Genomic DNA, 22,150 nt, shown 5'->3' on the forward strand with positions numbered 1-22,150 from the left:
GTGGCTTTTCTGAACCAAGGCCTAACTGGGTAGCATGTTTGTCATGATTTCCCAAGAACTCAGTCATATCTGCTGATATGTACAGTTTTGTTAATACTGCACATTCTAGTATCTCTGCAAAACGAAAAAAAAAAACTATATATAAAAGACTTCTGTGCTTGGTCCTAACTTAATCTTCTGTTTTGTTGACTGGGGCAGCGCATTAAGGAATAGTCTAATCCTAGTCAATCATAAAGGGATTTATGTTGTACAAATGAAGCTTACAGAATAAAATCCTGTATCATGACCACAAACTGCATTAAGAACTAATGATCAAACTGGGGAACTATTCCTTTTTAACCTCCCAACATTTAAAACTGACCAAAGCAAACTATTATTTATTAATTTGAATAATTAGTTAAAAACCTTCATGGCAGTCTTGTTCAAACAAACTTGGTCCAATTTTTAAAAACTGAGAAGCAGGTTTCATAGTAGGAATGCTGATTATTCTCCTACTATTATACTGAAATATCCTAGTTCAACAATTCTCACTTTCTGGGGATGACTCTGAGGAACCATGAGAGCACACCATGGTGTACAAACCAATCTGCTTGAGTTTCCATAAGCCATCTTAAGGTAGAGGATGACTCCAGCACCTGCATTTCTTTTCAGTTTTTCTTTTCCTCCTGGCAGGAAAAAAAAATTGTTAATCAAAACAGAAAACTCAGATTTTAAGAAATATTTAAATGTTGCTCTGCTCAGCATTGCAACACCTAACTGACTTAGGAGTCCAAGTCTCATTTTAAAAAGTGACACAGGCTTTGGGACTTACACATTGTAACACTGAGTGTCAAACAAATACTGATCTCAGAAAAAGATTGGTAAACTGCAGCATTTGAATTTACCATGAGAATTCGCCTTGGTGAAATATTTGTTTAAGAATTCCAGGGAGTAGATTTCAGAATACTGAAGGAAGTAAATTTGAATAAAAAGTAATTGTACTGCCTGTTTTGTATCCAAGTAAACAAACCAGAATACAATGAGGTGATCTCAAAATTATAAAGTCCAGTAGACAAAAGACAGGATATGTTTTATTGTATCAACAAATAAAGACATGAAATGCAAGTTTTGGAGAGGGTAAAAGTAGATGGAGTACCTTATTCAGGTGCTGATCTACATTAACATCCACCAATTAAATATTAATTCAAGTGACTTTGGGCTGAAGTTAGTTCATTGTCAAGGCATTAATGAGGTCAATTATAACTGTTGACATCTGACAGACAATTAAAAGATCTTTTTAACTAATATGGGAAAGCACAAATGCTTCTCACATTCAGATGTTCCTGCTGAATCAGAATATTTAATTCAGGACACTGAGCAGCATGAGAATTCATGACAAAGGAACATGATAATGAACTAAGGTTTAGTGAATCAGATACTGCTATTAGCAGGTTCTATTTTACTTGCAGGTGTAACAAACGCTAACCATGAGTGCTGGAGAGAGAGAAGGTGGGTGAGGTATTATCTTTTATTGGACCAACTTCTGTTGGAGAGAGAGACAAGCTTTCGAGCCACACACAGCTGTTCAAATCTGGGAAAGGTACTCCAAGCGTCACAACTAAATGCAAGGTGGAACTGATTGTTTAGCATAAGTAGTTAGCACAAAAGTGCTTAAAGGGTCTCTCAGAACGTGCTATGTTATGCTAATCAATCTGTTCCGCCTGGCATTTATGTGATACTTGAAGTATCTTTCCCAGAGCTCAAGAAGAGCTGTGTGTGGCTTGAAAGCTTGTCTTTCTCACCAGACAGAAGTTGGTCCAATAAAAGATGTTACGTCTCCTACCTAGCCTCTCTAATATCCTGGGACTGACACAGCTACAACTACACCATACACTGTGAGTGCTGACAGTTAAGTATAGCTGACCTGGATACACAGCAGACCTGTATGGAATTCAGCAGCCAGTGGAGTGGTCCCTCTGTATTAAAATTAATTGGACATTTCCTCACACCTCTCCACTAGCACCTTGTACTGCATCAGAAATGTGCAACTAACTTCGGACATTGGTACAACGCCATATAAGCAGTTAGCATCCCCCTTTAGAAATCGACCCTAGTGCATCGGAGAGATTCTGGGCCTATCAAGTTTTACTCAAGGTGTCAACCTTGAATCAAGGGCCCCAGCTGCCTTGGTACCGTGCTGCTCAACTTCCTGCTGGCTAGGGAAACTGTCTTTATTGCTCAAAGTTTTTGATCGTCACAAGATTTGGCTTGCTGTAGTTACGAACTTTTCCATGGTCTTCATTTGAAGGTCATGAACTTAGTTTTGGGGACAAGGTTATTCTGAATAAAACAACAGATTACACTGCCTTTGGGAAGGCTCCAACCTCCCTAGGGTATATGTGTGGGGTGTGGAAAAAGAAAAAGCTAGAGTTTGTGTTATCAGGTTCAGAAGCAAGCTACTAACTGGCTAGAGTCAAGAGGTGGGTTAAAAATATCCAAAGACAACAGGGCTGCTAGCAGCAATTTTGACTTATAAACAATTTCAAGTTAAAGAGACAACAGTTGTTACCTTCATGAGCAATCAGCCAATACTGGAAATAGGCAGCTGTACAAGAAAGTACACCATGCACACCATGTGAACACACTTCAAAATTTGTCATCTATTATGTACATTGCAGAACACAAGTGCATTTTACCTATATACTCAACAGTTGTTAATTTTTGGTTACTAGAATCTGGATTTCACTAGCAGCTGTGTGTGTTAAGTTTTCTATGAAGTTACAATGGAGTATATTATTTTCATTGCATTTCATATGATACTTAAGTTAATTAAACTTACTGTGATATGATTAGGTTGTAAAATACTTTGAAAATGTAAAGCTTAGTGAGCTTTCTAAGCTATCACACAGGCAGCAAAGGGTTACTTAATGGTACATTAGAAAACTGCAGGCACGCAACTCCTTCATAGCATAAGGTACAGTATCAAACAATTTTGGAAATTAAAAATCATGTACGAGAGCAGCGGCAGCCGTCTGCTAGCAATATGACAGGGGATAAGCATGCTCGCCAGAGGGAAGGAGTAGGAGCTGGAAGGAATTCCAGAATAAATCCGGGAGAATTGGTTCTATAAAAAGAAAGTACCCTAAGATTGCTCGGGCATGTAGGAATGAAATCAGGAGGGCCAAATCGCACCTGGAGCTGCAGCTAGCGAGAGATGTCAAGAGTAACAAGAAGGGTTTCTTCAGGTATGTTGGCAACAAGAAGAAAGCCAAGGAAAGTGTGGGCCCCTTACTGAATGAGGGAGGCAACCTAGTGACAGAGGATGTGGAAAAAGCTAATGTACTCAATGCTTTTTTTGCCTCTGTTTTCACTGACAAGGTCAGCTCCCAGACTGCTACGCTGGGCATCACAAAATGGGGAAGAGATGGCCAGCCCTCTGTGGAGATAGAGGTGGTTAAGGACTACTTAGAAAAGCTGGACGTGCACAAGTCCATGGGGCCGGACGAGTTGCATCCGAGAGTGCTGAAGGAATTGGCGGCTGTGATTGCAGAGCCATTGGCCATTATCTTTGAAAACTCGTGGCGAACCGGGGAAGTCCCGGATGACTGGAAAAAGGCTAATGTAGTGCCAATCTTTAAAAAAGGGAAGAAGGAGGATCCTGGGAACTACAGGCCAGTCAGCCTCACCTCAGTCCCTGGAAAAATCATGGAGCAGGTCCTCAAACAATCAATCTTGAAGTACTTGCATGAGAGGAAAGTGATCAGGAACAGCCAGCATGGATTCACCAAGGGAAGGTCATGCCTGACTAATCTAATCGCCTTTTATCATGAGATTACTGGTTCTGTGGATGAAGGGAAAGCAGTGGATGTATTGTTTCTTGACTTTAGCAAAGCTTTTGACACGGTCTCCCACAGTATTCTTGTCAGCAAGTTAAGGAAGTATGGGCTGGATGAATGCACTATAGGGTGGGTAGAAAGCTGGCTAGATTGTCGGGCTCAACGGGTAGTGATCAATGGCTCCATGTCTAGTTGCAGGCCGGTGTCAAGTGGAGTGCCCCAGGGGTCAGTCCTGGGGCCGGTTTTGTTCAATATCTTCATCAATGATCTGGAGGATGGTGTGGATTGCACTCTCAGCAAATTTGCGGATGATACTAAACTGGGAGGAGTGGTAGATACGCTGGAGGGGAGGGATAGGATACAGAAGGACCTAGACAAATTGGAGGATTGGGCCAAAAGAAATCTGATGAGGTTCAATAAGGATAAGTGCAGGGTCCTGCACTTAGGATGGAAGAATCCCATGCACCGCTGCAGACTAGGGACCGAATGGCTAGGCAGCAGTTCTGCGGAAAAGGACCTAGGGGTGACAGTGGACGAGAAGCTGGATATGAGTCAGCAGTGTGCCCTTGTTGCCAAGAAGGCCAATGGCATTTTGGGATGTATAAGTAGGGGCATAGTGAGCAGATCGAGGGACGTGATCGTCCCCCTCTATTCGACATTGGTGAGGCCTCATCTGGAGTACTGTGTCCAGTTTTGGGCCCCACACTACAAGAAGGATGTGGATAAATTGGAGAGAGTCCAGCGAAGGGCAACAAAAATGATCAGGGGTCTAGAACACATGACTTATGAGGAGAGGCTGAGCGAGCTGGGATTGTTTAGCCTGCAGAAGAGAAGAATGAGGGGGGATTTGATAGCTGCTTTCAACTACCTGAAAGGGGGTTCCAAAGAGGATGGCTCTAGACTGTTCTCAATGGTAGCAGATGACAGAACGAGGAGTAATGGTCTCAAGTTGCAGTGGGGGAGGTTTAGATTGGATATTAGGAAAAACTTTTTCACTAAGAGGGTGGTGAAACACTGGAATGCGTTGCCTAGGGAGGTGGTGGAATCTCCTTCCTTGGAAGTTTTTAAGGTCAGGCTTGACAAAGCCCTGGCTGGGATGATTTAACTGGGAATTGGTCCTGCTTCGAGCAGGGGGTTGGACTAGATGACCTTCAGGGGTCCCTTCCAACCCTGATATTCTATGATTCTATGATCTATGATTCTAAGATGGGGATGCTGGAAGCAATACACAACAAAACTAATGAGTTAAGACTATGAAGTTTGGAAACAGGAATATTGGCATTTATTGCATTCCTCTTGCCCTAGTTAAATTCATACATTTAGTTAGATAAGGAAGTGGGGGGGGGGGGAAGCTCTGTGTGGTTATAGAAAATAATCCAATTTATCACTGCTACTTTTTGTATATACTTACGATTGGTCCATCTCCTACACTAGTGACCAGTTTTCACACATTACTGCAGCAAGATAAGGTTTTCTAAACCTATGCTTTGTACATTACTGGCCCTAGGTCTACAATTCTACAGCTTATAGCTGAGACTTATGTTGAATTATTTTTATGATATACAAATTCTTTTTTTGCTACATATACATTTAACACTGAAATCACTTACATGCCAAGACTCACAAGTTCAATCCCCACATCGATCTGTGGAATAACGTAACTTTTTAATTGTGTGGCAGTTTCAATAAAATTAAGTAAACATCACTTATGGCAGTTTCCCAAATATATGCAAGAGTGGGTGCTTAGAATAGGGGAATACACAGAATAATAAAATTGAATTGCAGTGTTGTAGTCTTGTGGGTCCCAAGAGATGAGAAAGACAAGGTTGGTAAGATAGTATCTTTTATTGTACCAAATTCTGTTGGTGGAAGGTACAAGCTTTCGAGCTACATAGTATCTAGCATAAAGATGCTTAGCAACAGGGCTCATTTTACTGCAGAATCGAGTTGATTACATACTTTTAATTTTATTGGACCAATATCTGTTGGTGGAAGGTACAAACTTTCAAGTTACTCAGAGCTCTTCTTCAAGACTATGTAGCTCGAAAGCTTGTACCTTCCACCAACAGAATTTGGTACAATAAAATTAAAAGTATGTAATCAACTCGATTCTGCAGTAAAATGAGCCCTGTTGCTAAGCATCTTTATGCTAGATACTGTTACCCTGTGTTGCTCTTCTCAGATGTTTTTTCAATAGAGGACTGGAAATTAGGAAAAAAAATCTGAGTTGAGACCAACCCAGAACTTACCCCAAGTTCTTGCCCCTTCTCTCTAGAGGAATAAATACCCTATTTTCTACTTAGGAAGCTATATACACGAAAGATGAAGAGAACTGGCAGAAACCAAAGAAAAAAAAGTTCTGCTCTTTTCGTAAGAAATTTATTTATGTTCAGGGTCCTGTACAACAGAGTAAAAACAAATACCACAAAATAAACATAACAGCTTTTAAAAATACAAACATGAAAACCAATGAGTGCATTTTAAGAAAGGCATTATCACAGAGGGAGCAAACAGTGGTTATCCTAAAAAACACTGAAAGAAAAACGTTTACAGGTTTTTTAAAAGTCGGTACGAACGAGGTTAGATTTTCCTTAGTGACCAAGTCACACTAAACCCCGATCGACACTCCATTGGGAGTATATAATTCTTGCAGCAAGGGCTGGAGAGAGACCAGCCTGCCAATCTACCTTATTCACACACCTACCCACCATGATCAGCTGAAGAAATGAATCATGGAGCAAGTCACCCTGCAGTAATCAGACTGCACACTACCCAACAGCATTCATTTGCATGTATTTGCAATGTCTAGGAATGATCACAAATGTTTGTGTGCCTTGGTAAGTTCTTCCGTATCCCCCTATAAACGTGCTGTACAAATGAACATCATATTCCAAGCAGCTCTTTGCCAGTCTCTTCTTCAGTGTACCACCCAACTGCTTCAAATCCTACAGAATACCTTTAAACCACGGTGGCCTCTGGACACTAGTATCAGCCAGAGAAAGTAAGAGGAAAAAACACCCTAACAGCAAATAAAAGTTGTTAGTAACATCCCACCTAAAGGGAGACACCAAATGTTTCTCAGCAGCGGTAAGGAGATGAAAATAATCCATAGGATTCATAAATCTGAGGCTGAAAGCCTGGTGCTGGCATAAGGCTCTCATGTTGCTAAACGTTTAGTGCGCTCAGGTGATCACATTTTGTGCACATCAAGGTGACAACATGTTAAAAAGCACCCTCACTCATTACTGAAAGATAGGGTGTTGAAAGTCTGAGACCTCTGTTTGGGTGGGCCAATCTGAAAATATTCCAGCCATCCTCAAAGATGAAGTCAACCACAAGATCTTGTGATGGTCATTAAATGAAGACAATTGAGATAACGTCTTTGAGTTCACAAATGCCACAGTATGCATCCGATGAAGTGAGCTGTAGCTCACGAAAGCTTATGCTCAAATTAATTGGTTAGTCTCTAAGGTGCCACAAGTACTCCTTGTCTTTGAGTTCGTGCTCGAGAAGTAGGTTTGTTTCTGTGTAAGCCAAGTGTCAATTGTTAGAGTAACTGCTGTATTTTTAGTTGTTTTTTAAAAACACCTAAAGCTTTTGCAGAAAGACTGTTAAATACGTTTGAGTAACTAATGAGTTTTCAAAGTTTTACAAAACTTGATACACCAAAAATTTACATTTGCCCTCCATATATAAACAAAACTGTGGTACAAATAGTAGCTGTTGAACATATGTGATGAATGAATATGCTATTGTTCTTTTGTTGCTTCTTCTGGCCATGTTGATATAAAAACATTTTTTTTTCTAGAATACCAATTTAATTATGAAAGTGCTAGTGAAAGCGTCCAGCTACATGCTGAATTTATCCAAGATCTGTGAGAGTGCTACAAATTGTATATAGCATTGTCAATGTTTAGCAGCACTTGCGGAAAACATGTATCCAACTGTACACATTAATTCACTATATTACAGATATTTGCTATGCTAGAATATCAGCCTTCATGTTGCTTAAAATTGATTTAACCTTTATGTCAAGTCTATATAACCTAGATGTACAGTGGTGACAGTACATCACAGTTAACTGCATGAAACTTCCTGAGTTTGAGCAAAAATATAATTGTTAATTAAGTAAACTAGAATCATTGTAAAGAAAAATCATGATGCTGTAAGGTAGGTATATAAACAGGTGCAACCACCTGCATAAACATGGGACATTCATATACAAGAAAGTTAACTTACATTAAAAAGACTAAAGTACTAGCCATGAAGATCTAGAAAAATAAAAAGTGAAGATTACAACTCCATCCTTCGACCTCTGTTTGGAAGTGAATACTCCCCTCCCAAATCAAGCCTGATAACTCTGTAGCATGGGATGCCATGTAATAGTAGGCCGCATAGTGTATCAGACTGCCCACTATTTTACAGTCACGAATCAAAGGATAATATGTACTGCAACACCCAGCTACCACAGGGTATAAGGATGGAGGCTGAACATTCCTCATTCACTGTTTTGAAACAGAAACTAAACATATTTAAATGTATGTATTAGAGAATCTTGTTTGTCGACACTTTTCCACCATCTCGCCCCTAAACCACCCCCAACTATTCATGTCTACTTAGAACGTTTTAAAAATGCTCGTTTATCCTTCCATCGTAGCATTGCATGTTCATCCTATACCTCTGCATTAGCTGTACTCAGAAATACAAAGGACCCTTTTAGTTTGCGTATGTAGCCATGATTAACTGAATTATTTTACTCTAGAGAAGTCTGTCATTCAGCACACTTGCCAAGTCCCACCTTACTTGATTCTTGTTGGAATATGCATGTTACATGCAAATGACTTAATGAACAAAATTAGCTCAGTTTAACATACCAACACTAGACACAGGGTAGCTGACAGCACAGAAAAAAAAAGCCATTTAAAAAAGTAACATGGTAAGTGTGCAAGAGAGTGAAGCTTTAGTTCCTTTTTGTATTCAGTTTGAGCCAAAAGGCTGAGCTCATATTTGCCTGTAGGAGAATTAGTTAATAAAGTATTTTACAATAATGTATTTGCCCTTTAACTCTAGTGACACTAGTGAAAGCTACTGCAAGAAAAGAGGTTGGAACATATTCACGCAGACTTCAAGGAAACAGAGGTAGGGAGTAAAAACCCAATTTTAAAATGAGCTTTAATTTATTTTTCCCTTAAGTGCAGTTGTCAATGTAAACAAAACATGTTAACAATTCCAGTGAGTTGCAGGACATTGCTGATACGTTCATTTTCTTCAAAAATTCTCTTTTACCATTATGCCAGTTATCGGACAGAAAGAGCAGCTTCTAAATACTTCACACTTGTTGGCTTCTTTTCAAATCTAGTTAACTAAATCACTTTTATAACCATTAAACGGAAAGCTGCATAAAAAGAGCTTAAAATTGCTTGGCTGTTAAGTTTTATATATTGGAATGTGTTGTGTCTGTGTGTATAAAGTGTACATACACAGAAGTATATTTTCTTTAAGGGTCACCACAAGTTTCCTGTTCCTCATCTTTTGCATTGCCATACATAGTTAAAACAGTTCACTGCCACTTTAAATCTTAAGCAATCATGGCATGAGAGAAAGAAATCTCAGCCAAAGGAAAAAAAAAAGCCAGTTTTCAGAAAGTATCAATATATGGAGTGTGCATTTTCATATGGGAGCAATGCAATACATTTTTGTTTTCGCAAGTTAGAAATAACCACTAAGTCATGAAAGGTTTGCTTGAAGTCATTCTCAACTATGAAATTAAAAATTTATGTGGCTCATCATAGTGTTATTCAGTTATGTCATGACTTTTGAATAAGGTGATCTATATTTGAACCATGGCCTATAACTATAAACAACAGATTAGAAACACACATCATTTGCACAAGAGTATAGAATAAAATTATCTCAGTTTAAAAGATGCCTAGATAATCCACAAATATATTATGGATGGTCCTCCCTAACATGGGGAAAATAAAGTTTCTTCCTCCAAAACTTCTCATATCAAGGATTTATTATATTTACAGCACACTTTGGTTCTCTTAAAAAAAATAGATATTTTCTTTCTGATGAGGCATTGCATTTCATTTAATTTTTACTGGTGGATTGTCTAGAATGGTGGAACTGAACTAGTGACGTGCAGACAAAAATGATTTTTTCCTGTGATAGCCCAAAGGATAGATATGCAGAAACCTTCTACCCACCATTTGAAAGCTGGAAGTAACTGTTTAAATAAGTGCATTTTTGTTGTTTTGAAGTGATTGTGCTCTATGTATCTATAGACATTTATATGCATGTGTATCATGTACACATAACTTTATTAATGTTGGCATTTCAGTGTAAAGTCATTTAAACTTAATTTTTCTACTTTAGACACATTACAGATATAAACCCCCGCCCAGAGAGTGAAGCTTGTCAATAAAGGTGCTATTGCAGGTCACTTTTGATCTGTATCCCTTCCCTAGACAATGCATGTGCCAAGTGGAAGGTGTGACAGAAAAATATTTAAAAAATTTCATCTCCAAAATTGAAGAGTCAGACAGTTATTAAAATAAACAATTTCTTAATCTTATTCTGATGGCCACAGTGTGACACGACATTGAAATTGTTAAATCCACACACAGAGGAAATCTCACTCAGAACAGGCACAGTCCAGTTTGATGGAGCAGATGCTCAGATTAAGGCAGTGTCCCTCACAGAAGAACACATCGGAAAAAGCTGCTTTTCTTTTGCTGGTCTGGTGTGATTTTGACTCCCTGGTTGCTGCCTTGTGGGCTATTGCCTTCCTAAAGATGCAAAGAATTTAAAAGATTTATTTATATTTAACTCGCGTGATTGCAAGATTACTTTACTTTTGAGCTGGATTCAAAACACACTGAGGTCATTGGGAATCTTTCCATTGACTTCAATGGGTTTTGGATCAGTCTCCATAGCAAGCCAAAAAACACCCCTCCACACACACACACACACACACACACACACACACAAAAACAAACAAAAATAATCAAAAAACAAAAAGTGAATTTTGCTAAACCGGGCTCAACCAAACATAGACCGTGCATATTCTGGACACGCCTACTGGATTCAAATGCCTACTGAGGTGAAAGCATCCACCACTTTTATATTGGTCTCATTAAAATATCTGAGTCATTAGCAAGACCCAAATATGACAGTTTTATCTGCACCCACTTCTATGTCACATGGTGATCATCATCAAAAAAACCTATACAGGAATTTGTTTCAGTAAAAGTCACACAATACTTCTTCATTAAGCTTGTTTAATAAAGAAGACCAAAATTCATGCACTCTCGTCTGTTGCCTGAAGGAATTTTTAGAAATGCAGCAGGTGAAACATGACTTGATGATAAAATTCCCAGAAGCTAGTCCCATAACTAGAACTGGTTACATGATAATATTTTGGAGAACACTGGGTCCACTACGGAACAACCTGATCTGCCTCCACGCATTTCTAATTTCTATGATTCAATGAGAATGTAAAGGTTTGTTTACACTTACTGCGGGATCAACATGTGGCGATCGATGTATCGGCAGTCGATTTAGCGGGTTGAGTGGAGACCTGCTAAATAGACTGCAGATCACTCTTCTGTTGACTCCTGTACTCCACCTGAACGAGAATTGCAAGGAATGTCGATGGGAGACACTCTCCCGTCGACTCAGGTAGCGTGGACCCAGTGGTAAGTAGATCTATGTATGGCAACTTCAGCTACATTATTTACATAGCTGAAGTTGCATTACTTAGATTGATCTCCCAACATAGTGTAGACAAGGCCAAAGTAAGGAATTTCATTGACTAGTTTCTTTGCTATAGCTCTCACCACAATTTCAGTAAAGCAATACAGGATTTATTAGCAACTTTAGAGAATCTCTATTTAAAAACTCTCTCTCAATTATGACTTTACGCTATAGGAATTAGCCATCTGTTTGTATTCAAAAAGCACCCAGAGAGTTGATTGGAGGACTGACAGAAAATTTCTGTCATCACCAATGTGCCTAAGTGGAACAGACCACAAAAAAAAAAAAAAAAAAAATCTAATCAATTTAATACTGTAGTGGGATTTAAAAAAAAAAACAAAACAAAAAACACCACAAGTGGCTTGGACTCAGTAACAGTTACTCACCAATTTCTTGTCCATTTTTGCTTTGATATCTCTTGCAAGAGTGAAAAATGCCTAAAGTAAGAGCATATTTAAAACTTGTGTTTTATTAGCAACCTATACATGTAGAAGTTTGTTTAATAAAAGTTGCTTTCTTAACTCCAAAAACAAGAAGTACTGATGAATATCAACCTTTCAGCCAGAAGTATTTGTGACCTACCACTTGGAAACCTTTAACAGTTTAAAAAGAGACTCTTAATTTCAGAGAGAAAGTCTCTCTCTCCAGGATCACTGATGTTGATCCACATATCTAGATAACAGAACTTTGGTTTGATGTGCAAGAGTCACTGAAAGTTACAACAAGCTGACTTAGTGCAGATTACTATGTGAAAGGATATACCAGGTCATGTCGGACACCACCTCAAGTCAATCCATCAGTGGCCAAAGAATCTGCAGCAGGATGCCAGAGACACCCAACCTTGGCACTTTTGGAGGGCACAGTGAGAGATTTTACACACACGCAGCGGAGAGGGCTTCATACCATAACCATTCATCAGGATGGACAGAAGGAATGTTCGTAGTAAGCAGAGAATTACAGTAAATACAGATAAGACTGTACAAAATTATTTTAAGTTAATTTACATAGTGGAACGTGCTCTTTGCAAAATACTTCCATTAGACCGTCTAAATTAGCTAAAAACCCATTTCCAATAACTGATAGGATTTAACAGCATATAGTCAAAATAGATACTCTTATTGCTTTTATGTACAAATCTAAATAAAATAGTCTGTACTAGAAGAAAAAAATGTCAGTACTCACATTCTCTATGTTAATATTCGCTTTTGCGCTGGTCTCCATGAATTTAATTCCAAAACCAATAGCTAGCTGAACAGAATAAATAAAGATTTCTCATATCAGATATAAGCCCTGAATAAGAATTCATTCTCACTGTGCAGGACCTGCCAGGATACTGAACAGAGAACTTCGCAAAGTGGCAGCATTAAATTGAAATTCAGATACCACAGAATCTTTTAAAAGTTAAAAAAAAAAAAAATTTTCTCTTTACCCAAATTGGTTTTTTATTATCCTAGTTACATTACACACTGATTTAACTTGCAGTCTTTTTTAAAAAGAAAAATTAAAAGCATTGTATTTAAAGGTAAAAATATGCATATTTTTGCAAAGCACTCATGACAATCCCAACAAGATACCTACACAAAGAGATATGCAAAAATATCAAATCTTGCCTGAGAAACCCAAATTAGAAGAACAACAAAACAGCAAGAATAGGTGATGATGAGAATGAAGTTTCTTACAAATTATAAAACTAAGTGCCTGCAAGCTGTTCTGCTCTGGTGGATCCCTGTACCCTTATGGACCTCTCTTGTCATTTATGAGGAATTAGCAGGATTGCATCTTCCAGCTTTAGGTGTCAATATGCCCTATTCCACTAGCCTTCAGGGAAAAGCAGGCCTTCCAAAGCATGTAAGTTTTCTTCCTTTTGCTCAAAAAGTTTGTCATTACACACCTAGGAACTCTTGTCCCAATGGTTGGGGAATAAGACTGTTATATAGGATCATCTCCTCCCTCTCATATATTTGAAAATATGGAAGGGTGGAGGAGAATTTCAAAAAGGAAGAGAATGTGTGGTATGTTCTTGCATTATAATTTAAAAATACATTTTAAGTGTGTCAAAAAGGTGTCTAGAGAACATGGATAGGTGCATTTTTGTATTTAAAGGTCTAATTAAAAATAAATGAATTTAAGCAATAAGACTTTTAGGACACAGCCTAATGTGCCACAATGGAACATTTTAGAGAAAGGGTGACAACTCTCGGTTTTGAAAAAAGTTATTACCTGTATTCCTAAATAAAATACACACCAGCTGATGAGTTTCCTGAAGTATTCCAGAATTGTTAAAATTTTAACTCTTGCAATAAAGATCAATGATACACAATACAATGCTGTTCTCACTGTGACAATTTGGGGGATACGTCTGTGTCAAATTATGAATTCAGTTTTGTGAATGTCATTTAGCATTGTAAACAGTAGATTAGAGTATCCATTTCACAGCAGAGGCTGGACATGTAATGGACAGACTGTCTGAAAAGCTGTGACAGATCAACCAAAGACCATCAACATTGAACGACTCTTCCCTACTGGAACAATGGGTTTTCTACGAACAGATCAACTGACTTTGGACCCTGGAATTTCCCCAGAGGAAACACATGGTCAACAAGAGGGACTGCGAGTACATGTAGACTTTAATTGCTGGGTGTAACTGCAGCTTGAGCAGACATACCCAATCTAGCTAGCTTGGGTCCTGAAACAGTCAAGCTGTGAAAGCACAAGCTTCAGTGTGGGCTAGCCCCACAAGTAATTATCCAGGATTTCAGGTGGGTTTCTATAGCCTGCACTGTTGCTTGTATAGCCACAGCTTTCCTGTTCTGAGATTGGAGCCAGTGAGATTAAAGTTAGTTCAGGTATATCTTTTTGAACTGCAATCACACCCAGTGATCGCAACATAGACATACCCCAAGCCTGTTTTAAAAAGGGGTGCTTCTAAACAGGGGAGACCATTACACTGCCAGTTGCAAGATGACCAGGCCAAGAAGGCTGGATAGGCTGTCTGGTTTAAGGACTAATACCAAACCCAAGACTCACAGGGTCAGTGAGGTCAGACTAGGGGGATTGCATTCAGGAGTTTGTTGTTCTCCATAGATCTGTAACTCACGTGTAAGGGTTTGTGATTAAGAAACTTCTGTGCTAAGTCTATTCCTTGCTTTACTGCCATGTTCTCCTTGAAGGACTTAAGAAACCAGAGTTCCTACAGGGAGGTGAACTCTGGGAGGAATATGTATAAACAACCAGGGGCTGAGGAGTTCTGTAGCACCAGTTCCAGCATCTAAGGTGTCCAGAATGTGGGTCTCACTGCCCAGGAAGGATGTGAGACACTAGGTCTCCAACTGTGACTGTGCCTGAGAGACCCAGAGCTCAGAACTGGTCACTGTCCATACCAAAGGGGCTTAGAAGAACATGGGATTCAATCACAACAGACTACTGTCTATCCAGAGAGCGGAACTGGGGCACTCACCTTCTCCCCTTGCTCTCTAGAAACTTGTCTTTTGTCGTTCACATCACATTTGTTTCCAAGAATCATCTTTTCGACATCTGGGGATGCATGCTAAGATGAAAATGGGCAGAAAATTTACAGAGACCTAGGATTTTGTTATTTTACATAATTTTTGGCGATCCTAGAGAAAAGCTTCTTAACTGCACATTGTAAGATTAACAAATTTTCTGAATTCTAAGTACTGAGTTAACTCTAGAAGTGCTCAATAAATGCAGAATGCCATCAACAAGATGAAATAGGTGTTGTGCTGAATGCATTGACAACTTTGATGCTGAACATTTTCCAGGGATTTACGGCTCCAGCTAGGACAATACCTCATAGCTGCAGTATACTGGTGCCACTCAATGCCCAGAAAGTGCTTTGTTTAGAAATAATTAGAATGCTGTCAGGGTAGAAAGAGTCAACTATTGGATTTCGTAATTGCAGGGAAGACCCCAGTTCATGCAGTCTGCTCTTACATGTGGGCATACTGAATTACTACTGACTAATAATTCCAGAAGATATTACCAATTTGGAGCTTCTTGCGAACATAGTTTCTCCAACCCACTCCACAAAAAAAAAAAAAAAAAATTATTTATTTTAATATACACAATTTAGTGACAAATTTAACAGTTCTGAACCATTCTGATTTTAACTACTTTTCTAAAATTTGAATAGGGACAGTATACTTAATATTAAAGATTTCTGTAAATAAAGTGGGAAGTTACCTCTTCAATATTCCTGACCCAATTCCGAATGTTTTCAAAAGATTTCTCATTGGTTATGTCATATACCAACATGATGCCCTAAAGATAAAAAACAAAACGACAAAAAACACCCATGGCAACTTAATTTCAACTAACAATTGTTTCTGTAAGGATTACATACATGTCCAAGACAGAAAGAAAAATAAATTCTGAAATGCTAGAATTTAAAAACAAAACAAAAAAACACCAACAAAACCACAAAAAAACCACATCAACCTTTGATACGAAGCCACTTGCACAGAGAAGCAACTGCTGAAAGGAAACAAAAAACCAAACAGCATTCTAGTATGTAGTTTGGGTTAAATTTATTATGTATCATTAGAGTACAAGAATCTTTGAGCTGTACTGCAACCAATGTCCTAGCAAGCCACACATGTTATTGGTTTATCTGCCACCAACATGCACATGCAAGTCACACTGGAAGTCTGACTTTGTGGGATTCCCAGACCAGCTGTTGCTGCTGCAGCATAATTTGAACATAGAGATGGGAACACTGGTCTTATCAAATACCTTGCCAAGCAGAGTTCAAGTTCTGAGTTCATTATAGTTATAAATGATTATGCTTCATAGTAAAACTTGAATGGTTTCACTTTCTGCAGAACATTATAAATAGATTTAAAACAAAAAAAATTTCAGCTACATCATGCCTACCATTGCTCCTCTGTAATATGCAGTTGTGATGGTTCTAAACCGTTCCTGCCCAGCTGTGTCCCTAAAATAATTAAGCAAACCCAATTAGTACATGCAAACTACTTGAACACATTCTGAAATTAAGATCACTAGAGAGAGTTTCATTAAACATTACAGGGACATTCTTTAAACACACCAAAACTACAGCTTTATCTTCACAGATTCCAAGGCCAGAAGGAACCATTATGATCTAGTCTGACCTCCTGAATAATACAGGCCAGGGAACTTTCCCAAAATAATTCCTCAAGCAGATCTTTTGGAAAAATATCCAATCTTGATTTTAAAATGATCAGTGGTGAAGACTCCACCACAACCCTTGGTAAATTGTTCCAATGGTTAATTACTCTCTGCAAAAAATTTATGGCTTATTTTCAGTCTGAATTTGTCTAGCTTCAACTTCTAGCCATCGGATTGTGTTATACCTTTCTCTGCAATATTGAAGAGCCCATTATTAAACATTTGTTCATTATGTAGAAACTTATAGACTGTAATCAAGAAACCCCTTAACCTTCTCTTTGTTAAGCTAAATAGACCCACCTCCTTGAGTCTATCACTAAAAAGAATCTGTGAAGATAAAGCTGTAGTTTTGGTGTGTTTAAAGAATGTCCCTGTAATGTTTAATGAAATTCTCTAAACTTTTAATCACTCTCATGGCTGGTCTCTGAACTCTCTTCAGTTCTGATGCCAACAATTCAAGAAGGATGTTGATAAATTGAACACAGTATTTCAGCAACAGTTGCACCAGTGCCAAAGACAGAGATAAAATAACCTCTCTACTCCTATTTGAGAGTCCTGGATTAATGGAATGATCTTGGATTGGAGGAAGGTTTCAAGTGGGGTTCCACAAGGATCTGTTCTGAGTCCAATGCAGTTTAACATCTTTATTAAAGACCTGGATGTAGGTATAGAAAGCATAGTGATCAAGTTTGCAGAAGACACAAAGCTAGGGGGAGTTGCCAATACTTTGGAGGATAGAGCCAAAAATTCAGAGGGATCTTGATAAACTGGAGAACTGGGCTATAGACAACAAAATGAAATTCAAAGACAAACGCAAGGTGCTACACTTCGGGAAGAAAAACCCTACACACAAATACAGAATGGGGGAAAACTGGCTTGACTGCAGCATGGCTGCAAAGGATCTGGGACTTGGGGTGGATCACAATCAACATGAGTCAGCAATGCGATGCTATTGCAGAAAAAGAAAATGCAAACTGAAGGACCTGGGTAGGTTTAGTTTGGAAGAGATTGGGGGGGGGGATCTGATAGTGGTCTTCAGACACTTGAAAGGCTGTCACAAAAAGATGGAAAAATTGTTCTCTTTTGTCACAGAGGGCAAGACAAGAGGCAATGGGATCAAACCACAGCATAGCAGATTTAGATTAAATTTCAGGAAAAGCTTCCTAACTGTAAGAACAGTAAGACACTGGAAAAAACTGCTTCAGGAAGTTGTGGAAGCTTCTTCACTGGAGGTTTTCCAAAGGAGGCTGGATAGCCATCTGTCTTGGATGGTTTAGACCCAAGAAATCTTGCATCTTGGCAGGGGGGTTAGATTAGATGACCCCTGCAGTCCCTTCTGACCTCTGTGTTCCCTTTGTTTATTCATCCCAAGATGGCATTAGCTCTTTTGGCCACAGCAGCTCCTAGTGTTCAGATGATTATCCACCACAACCCCCAAATCCTTTTCAGAGTCAATGCATCCCTGGATAGAGTCTGGCCTACATTTTTTGTTCCTAAATGTATATATTTACATGTAGCCATGTTAAAATGCATATTATTTGCTTACACGCAGTTTACCAGGCATCTCTGAATCGTTATTTACCACTCTCCCAGTTTTTGTGTCACCTACAATCTTTCAGTGTTTATGTTTTTCCTTCGGGTCACTGATAAAAATGTTAAATAGCATAGGGCCTGTCATAAATATAAAGGGAAGGGTAAACCCCTTTGAAATCCCTCCTGGCCAGGGGAAAGCTCCTCTCACCTGTACAGGGTTAAGAAGCTAAAGGTAACCTCGCTGGCACCTGACCAAAATGACCAATGAGGAGACAAGATACTTTCAAAAGCTGGGAGGAGGGAGAGAAACAAAGGGTCTGTGTGTCTGTCTATATTCTGTCTTTGCTGGGGATAGACCAGGAATGGAGTCTTAGAACTTTTAGTAAGTAATCTAGCTAGGTACGTGTTAGATTATGATTTCTTTAAATGGCCGAGAAAAGAACTGTGCTGAATAGAATAACTATTTCTGTCTGTGTATCTTTTTTGTAACTTAAGGTTTTGCCTAGAGGGGTTCTCTATGTTTTGAATATAATTACCCTGTAAGGTTATCTACCATCCTGATTTTACAGGGGGAATTTCTTTATTTCTATTTACTTCTATTTTTATTAAAAGTCCTCTTTTAAGAAAACTGAATGCTTTTTCATGGTTCTCAGATCCAAGGGTTTGGGTCTGTGGTCACCTATGCAAATTGGTGAGGCTTTTTATCCAACATTTCCCAGGAAAGGGGGGGTGCAAGTGTTGGGAGGATTGTTCATTGTTCTTAAGATCCAAGGGTCTGGGTCTGTAGTCACCTAGACAAATTGGTGAGGCTTTTTACCAAACCTTGTCCAGGAAGTGGGGTGCAAGGTTTTGGGAAGTATTTTGGGGGGAAAGACGTGTCCAAACAGCTCTTCCCCAGTAACGAGTATTAGTTTGGTGGTGGTAGCGGCCAATCCAAGGACAAAGGGTGGAATATTTTGTACCTTGGGGAAGTTTGACCTAAGCTGGTAAAGATAAGCTTAGGAGGTTTTTCATGCAGGTCCCCACATCTGTACCCTAGAGTTCAGAGTGCGGGAGGAACCTTGACAGGGCCAAGAATTGATCCATAAGAACAGCCATGCTGGGTCAGATCAACCATCTAACCCAGTATCCTGTCTTGACAGTGGCCAATGCCAGGTGCTTCAGAGAGAATGAACAGAACAGGTCATCATCAAGCGATCCACCCTCTGTCGCCCATTCCCAGCTTCTGGCAAACAGAAACTAGGGACACTTCAGCGCATGGTTTTGCATCTCTGCCCATCCTGGCTAATAGCCATTGATAGACCTATCCTCTATGAACTTATCTAGTTCTTTTTTGAACCCTGTTAATCCTGGTCTTCACAACATTCTCTGGCAAACAGTTCCACAGGTTGACTGTGTGTTGTGTGAAGAAATACTTCCTTTTGTTGCTGCCTATTAATTTCATTTGCTGACCCCTAGTTCTAGTGTTATCCAGGCAAGACTCCACTGTTTCCAGTGAAAGCATACTCGCTCAATGATTTTCCCATTTACAATTACATTTTCAAGACCTATCACTTAGTCAGTTTTTATTCCATTTAATGGATGCCATGTTAAACTTTATGTTGTTTTTTTTAAGCAAAATCTCATGTGGTACTAAATCAAACACCTTTACAGAAGTCTATTAAATCAACTTTATTACCTTTATCTACCAAACTTGTAATCTCATAGAAAAAGATATCAAGTTAGTTTGACAGGATTTATTTTCCATAAACCCCATCTTCAATAAACTCAGATACTGTAATCTCCCAAAAACCAGGATTAGGGCAAAAATCCTATTGATAATATCACCACTCAGTATGCAAATTGTGAAGCAGAGAGATACTTGGCATGAGCTAAACATTTTATCTTAATTCATATAGCTTTAAAAGTAAATGCTTACCATATCTGCAGTTTAATTCTCTTGCCATCTAGCTCTATGGTTCTAATCTTAAAGTCAATACCTGGGGAAAAAACCTACATTAATTAAGATTTCCAGTAAAGATCAAGTTAACGCTTTTTCCCCTTTAATTTTCCAAAACAAAGGCACCCATTCCATTTAGTTAATAGATTAGATACAAAGTGAATTCTGAATGTCCATGGAGTTCTTAACAAGATTTAGCTCATTCTGAACAAAGACATTCAGAAAGCCCCTGTTGAAAGCAGACCTGGTGTAAACCAGCAGGGAAACTGTAACACTGTTACTCCAAATAAATAATATCCCTTTAAGTACAGTCACATTCAAAGCCTAACCTACTGTAGCTGAACCACAATGTACAGTTCAATCTAACTTCAGAAAAGCTGTATCAAGGTCAACAGAGCATTATGCCACACGGTGTCACTGGAAGTATCATATAATTACTATCTATTAGATTTCTCTTTTCTCAATTCTAATAGATTATTAGAAAATTCATTTTAGCAGTGGGGTAGTCTTTTCCTACTAAGACAATATGTCAAAAACTGGCATCTGTAACAATAAAAATTAACACTTTAAAAATAGTCTTATTTTAGTATGACTAGAAGATAAGTCAGATTTCAGAGCAAAACGGTTTATATTTTTAATTCCATATGTAATTCTACAGAGGTTTGTTTATATACTATCATCAGTTAAGATCACATTACTCCCCCCATTTACTAGTGTATGAAACCTCAACTGCTATGCAAAAAGAAAATTTAAGTACAGAAGTACACTATCTAGCTAAGGACCTGTCTGCACACAAACTGCAACTGAAATAACTAAGGCATAGTCTACATTAGAATAAGTTTACTGGTACAGCTATACCAGCAAATCCTACTACTACAGACACAGCTTATATTGGCAGAAAAATGTTTTTACTGGTGTAGCTTATACCAGTTCTCCAACCATAATAAGCTATACTGGTAAAAGCACTTTTATCCTGGTATATCTTTACCTACAGTAGGGCTTTTTTGGGTAGTGTAAATGTTGCAAAAAACCCACATATCCTTAACCAACACTAGCAAAAGAGTGCAGTGTAGACTGGGTCGGAGTTGGCAGTTACTTCGGTGCACATCAGCTTGGAGACTCTTATTGCGGACTGAGCGTGTCCTATTTAGATTTAATTTACCGTGGCAAACAACAATACATCGTAAAAAGAAAAGGAGTACTTGTGGCACCTTAGAGACTAACCAATTTATTTGAGCATGAGCCTTCGTGAGCTACAGCTCACTTCATCGGATGCACACCCGTGGAAGTGAGCTGTAGCTCACGAAAGCTTATGCTCAAATAAATTGGTTAGTCTCTAAGGTGCCACAAGTACTCCTTTTCTTTTTGCGAAGACAGACTAACACGGCTGTTACTCTGAAACAATACATCGTAGTGTCAATACAAAGCCTTCAGTTTCGGACCATTCCCCTCACCCCCGTGCAGCCCACTCCTGACGGCCCCGTGCCCCACCCCGCACACGACAGCTCGGGCTCTACCGGCTACGCCTATCCGTAAGCGGGCACACGTCACAGACAGGCACACGGATCTCCCCCGCCAGACCCGAACACGCAGCGACCCTGTCCCCCGTGCCCGCTTCTCCTGCCGCCACACGGGCCGCCCTGCCCTAGCAACACGCGCTCCCCGTCTCGCTCGCCCTTTGCGTCCCCGAGGGGCGGCGGCTGAGGGGGCAGCGCTCACCGATAGTGGAGATGAAGGTGGCGTTGAACGCATCCTCGGAGAAGCGGAAGAGCGCGCAGGTCTTGCCCACGCCCGAGTCCCCGATCAGCAACAGCTTGAAGAGGTAATCGTAGGTCTTCGCCATGTTCCACCGGGCTGGGCCCCGCCCCTCCGGAAGCATCCGCCTCTCGCGCAGCTTCACAGGGTGAGACTACTGCCCCTCACACCCGCTGCCTGC

At 39.4% G+C, this 22,150-nt stretch overlaps 1 protein-coding gene across 1 annotated transcript; it reads right to left on the reverse strand.

The window, feature by feature from the left end:
- Nucleotides 1-8,969: 8,969 nt before the first annotated feature.
- On the reverse strand, nt 8,970-22,067 carry RAB8A (RAB8A, member RAS oncogene family). Its single transcript, XM_077841961.1, has 8 exons — nt 21,934-22,067; nt 20,194-20,254; nt 16,467-16,527; nt 15,777-15,854; nt 15,031-15,120; nt 12,756-12,821; nt 11,960-12,010; nt 8,970-10,606 (listed from the first exon to the last, which is right to left on the reverse strand). The coding sequence occupies exons 1-8, from the start codon at nt 22,055-22,057 to the stop codon at nt 10,514-10,516; spliced, it is 624 nt and encodes a 207-aa protein (XP_077698087.1). The 5' UTR covers nt 22,058-22,067; the 3' UTR covers nt 8,970-10,513.
- Between the last annotated feature and the right edge of the window lie 83 nt (nt 22,068-22,150).

This window comes from Eretmochelys imbricata, chromosome 25 (assembly GCF_965152235.1).
Source record: "Eretmochelys imbricata isolate rEreImb1 chromosome 25, rEreImb1.hap1, whole genome shotgun sequence".
NCBI lineage: Eukaryota > Metazoa > Chordata > Testudines > Cheloniidae > Eretmochelys > Eretmochelys imbricata.